This window comes from Coturnix japonica, chromosome 1, assembly GCF_001577835.2.
Source record: "Coturnix japonica isolate 7356 chromosome 1, Coturnix japonica 2.1, whole genome shotgun sequence".
NCBI lineage: Eukaryota > Metazoa > Chordata > Aves > Galliformes > Phasianidae > Coturnix > Coturnix japonica.
The window spans coordinates 105,943,375-105,947,495 of NC_029516.1; the positions used below are offsets into that span (position 1 = coordinate 105,943,375).

General features: G+C 52.0%; 1 protein-coding gene across 1 annotated transcript in view; it reads right to left on the minus strand.

Moving 5' to 3' along the window:
- MAP7D2 (MAP7 domain containing 2) overlaps positions 1 to 3,019 on the minus strand; it is a 67,670-nt gene extending 64,651 nt beyond the window's left edge. Inside the window, 1 exon segment of the mRNA XM_015885277.2 lies at positions 2,881 to 3,019. Within this exon segment, the coding sequence (XP_015740763.1) occupies positions 2,881 to 2,923 (43 nt within the window). The 5' untranslated portion in view covers positions 2,924 to 3,019.
- Between the last annotated feature and the right edge of the window lie 1,102 nt (positions 3,020 to 4,121).

The window sequence follows — 4,121 nt, forward strand, 5'->3', positions numbered from 1 at the left end:
ATAGCAGGACACGGGGAAATGGTTTTAATCACAGAATGACCCAGGTTGGAAGGGACCTCAAGGATCATGTAGTTCCAACCCCCCTGCCTGGCAGGGCCACCAAACATACACCTTTACTAGATCAGGTTGCCCAGGGCCCCGTCCAACCTGGCCTTGAACACCTCCAAGGACGGGGCATCCACAACCTCCCTGGGCAGCCTGTTCCAGGGCCTAACCACTCTCCTAGTGAAGAACTTCCCCCTAACATCCAACCTAAATCTTCCCTCTTTCAACTTAAAACCATTTCCCGTGTCCTGCTATTGTCAGCGATGATGACTTGAGCTATTTGCTATTCAACACTGTTAACATTCACTACCAAAGCAAAGGCATCTATATGATACTACTCAACAGCACCTTACAAGAACTATGAGCACTATGAAGTTCCCAGGTGTTTCATGCTCCTGCCACACGTACTTCAAACAACACACCACCCTTTTATTTCTATACACTTCTAGTGCAAAGGCAAGACCTTTTCCTCCACTGTAATTTAACAAAATTTAGTGGGTAAAGGCAATGACCTTTTTCTTTAGTCTTTTTTGTTTTTCCCCATCAGCAGAGTCTGCCTGATGTGATGGTATTTTAAACAACAGAACACAATGCTGAGAGCACGAAGAACTCTGATCTAAAACCAGCACTTGCAAAAGGTAACATCACACCAAGAGCAGCACAACAGTTAAAAGCTGTGTGCTTTAAAGAAATCAACTGGAAAAGCATTGCTGTCAACAAGGAAAAAACACACAGTGCTTCGAAAGAAATACACCTATGTATTCCTTTCACACACTGGGTTATGATTTGCAGTCTAAGTTGACACGACATGCAGCTTTCTCTTAAATCCTCTTAAGGCTGACCAAAGAAGAAAAGAACACATTTTGCTTTGCGAACCAAAGCGCTCAGTATTTTAATCTCTTAGAAGATGCATTAAGCAAATTTCACCAGGTAGCAAAAGGGATGATTAGTAATTCAGTACTGAGCAGCTTGTCCTTCAAACGCTATTTAGTCATTGCTGCATTACTGTTACTACAGATGGTAGCAGCAATAACGCCCACACTTTGGTGTCACCTAGTGTTTTGCCTTCCCTTACCCAAAACACTCCTGCAATGCCTTCTCAGGCTGTAGCATCTCTGCTGTTTGCTGCACAGCTCAGATTTTCAGTCAAGGGAAGAGCTCCACATCTGTTAATTGCTTGCACCCCAGAATTTTGCTCCTTTTTGATGCATTATAAACCTTTAAATAAGTCTCCTCCCTAGCAGCCAGGAGTCGGAAACAACTCCCTTAACACAAGCGTGTTCATTTCAATTGGATTTGGGCAGATCTGGTCCACACTGCCATCTGTGAAACACCACAAGCATACGCTGGCAACTCTTCCCCAGCACCTTGTATAGTATCTTCTAGCAGCTGGCTCATATAGGAAAATGGGCAGGGCTGAAGGCACTCCATAGCGAGGTGTTTAGGCACTGGACCATGTGATGACATCTGCCTTGTGCCTGTCCCACAACACGTGCCCCATTTGATACAATCTTGAGTTACACCATGTTTTCTATGGGTTCTCAGTTTCATGTACCGGGCGAAAAATGGTCTGTATTATGAGTGTCTGAAGTTATAAGGTCAAAACAGGAAAACACAAGAAGAAAAAACCCTGTTAACAGGGAAGAATTCCTTATAGGTAATAGTCTCGTGCGGGTTGGAAGGGACCTTAGAGATCATCGAGTCCAACCCCCGGGATTCGAGCCTCCTGTGTAGCAGAGCGGCACTTCTACCACTTGCGCCACAGGGGGATTCGAACCCGGGCCTCCAGTGTTGCAACACGGCATTCCTACCACTGCTTTAAAGTGGGAAGAAACTAGAAATATAAATTCTCAGCATTAGTTGTTTGCCTCCCAAGTGACCGATGGGGAACCAGAGACCCGAGGGTTGGAGGTGCACCACTGCTCATCTGCACTGGTGATGGGCAGGAGAAGTGAAGGTCCTGGCTCTGATACGGGGTGACCTCGGGGCACTTAAAGGCTTGGTTCCAGCTTCCCACTCAATACATTTGGGATAACTGTGCTTATGTCCCAAAGCAGCACTAATGCTACTTTTAGAAGTTCCACTACCTTAGGACTGAAAGGAAATTAACTCCCCTTTCTGCCCACGCTACAGATGGATTGTTCACCACAAAGACCTGGCCAGTATCAGGTGAGTAAGGTAAAAGCTCATTCCTTAATCACCACCCATCTCACACACTAAACCAGGGCGAGGCCACGCAATCACTGTCACGACTCCATCCGACCCACACCCACGAGCTGAAGCATAACGATGCCCCCGGCCCCCCAAGCCCTGTCCCACGTCCCTCCGTCCCATCGGTCACCCCATGGCACTGGGCACACAACCCAGGAGCCGTGCCGGCCCGCAGCTGCTGGAGGCACCTGGGTGAAGCCGTGCCTGCCCACAGGAGGCACCGCTCCGTACCAGCCCAACCAGTTTGCCGCCTGCCTTGGCCAACCACCGCAGGCAGGCCCAGGCACCGCAGAGAATTCGCTTTATGCATCGCTTCATACTTTAGGGCAAACCCGAGCCTCCTCCCTCCCTGGCAGCACCGCCGGCGGTCGGGGAAATCACAGCCACACGAGCAGCCGGCCCGGCTCACAAAAGCTGCCCCATGGCTAATTCAGCACACAGCCGGCACCTGCGGCGCCGGGGAACCCCCTCCCCGGGCCCGAGATGGCGGCCGCGCCGGTCGACACCTGCCGGGAGGGGCGCGACCCTCGCCGGTGCCCGCGGGGCTCCCCGGCTTGAGGCGGGCAGCGGCCGAGGGGAGGGCGCGGCCGTCCCGGGCACCTGGTAGTGCGGCGCTACTCTTACCTGCCGCCCGCGGGGAGCCCCGCGCCGCCCCCGGCTCCGCCATCTTCCTCCGGCCGTCGGCCCCCACCGACTCGGTTCGGCGCTTCGTTTCGCTCCGCGGCGCCCCGCGGCCGCCGCACAGGCGCACTGCCCGGCCCGCGGCACCTGACTCCGCGCGGCGGGGAGGAGCGGGACCGGGCTCGGAGGCGGCTGCTTAGAGCCGAGCGGCGGCGGCTCCCGCCCCGCCAGGTGATACCGCCGCCCCGCCCCGCTGAGCTGAGGGGTCTATGGAGCTGTGGTGCGGAGTCCTTGGGCGGCCCTGGGCAGGCCGCGTCTTTGTTCGGCGGCGGGGACCGTACATAGGTGGCCTCACGATGGGATCGTGTGTAATTTCGGAAGAGACAGGGAATTGGAGAGATGTATTTTTATTTTCATACAGTCACAGAAAGGATTGGGTTGGGACACACCTCAGAACCCACCCAGCCCCAATCCCTGCTGTGAGCAGGGCTGCCCAGGGCAGCTGCCCAGGGCCCATCCAACCTGGCCTTGAGCCTCCAGGGATGGGGCACCACAGCTTCTATGGGCAGCTGTGCCAGCACCTCACCAACCTCTGGGGAAAGAATTTCTTCCTAACATCTAACCTAAATCTCCTGTCTTTTAGTTTAAAGCCATTCTCCCTTGTCCTATCACTATCAGACCATGTAAAAAACCACTTTCTGCTTATAAGCTCCCTTCAAGTACTGGAAGGACTTTTCTCCTAAATATTTATGTCAAAAAGAGCTAGAACTTTTAACATGCTGCTTACAAATTCATTGTGTTCCTTCCATCTCAGCTTTTGGAAGCTCTGGAACACAGGTCATCACACGGCTACTCCCATTGCGCTGCCTGAAAGCCTTCTTAGTGCCCACATTACAGCCAGTTTGTCCAGCAGTTCTGTCCCCACCGTACTCTCATCCAGCTGAAATTTCAGACCACAGTAAAAAACAGGCAGTGGAGGAAAGAAACATTTTTCTTTCTCTTTCTTTCCTTCTTTCTTTCTTTGTTCTGTTGGGATTTGTCCTTCATCTCTGCATTCAAGAGCTGTTCCTGTGTCTGGGTGTGCACAACCCACCAGGGAGCTTAACCAGGCAGATGTGCCTTTTGATGGTGCATATGGCAGTAACTGTTTCCCAATGTCACCTTAACAGTTACAGACTCTATTTTTGTTGTATATTAATGTCAAATCTTAACTATTTCAAGTGACATTTCTCAGGCAACGCTTC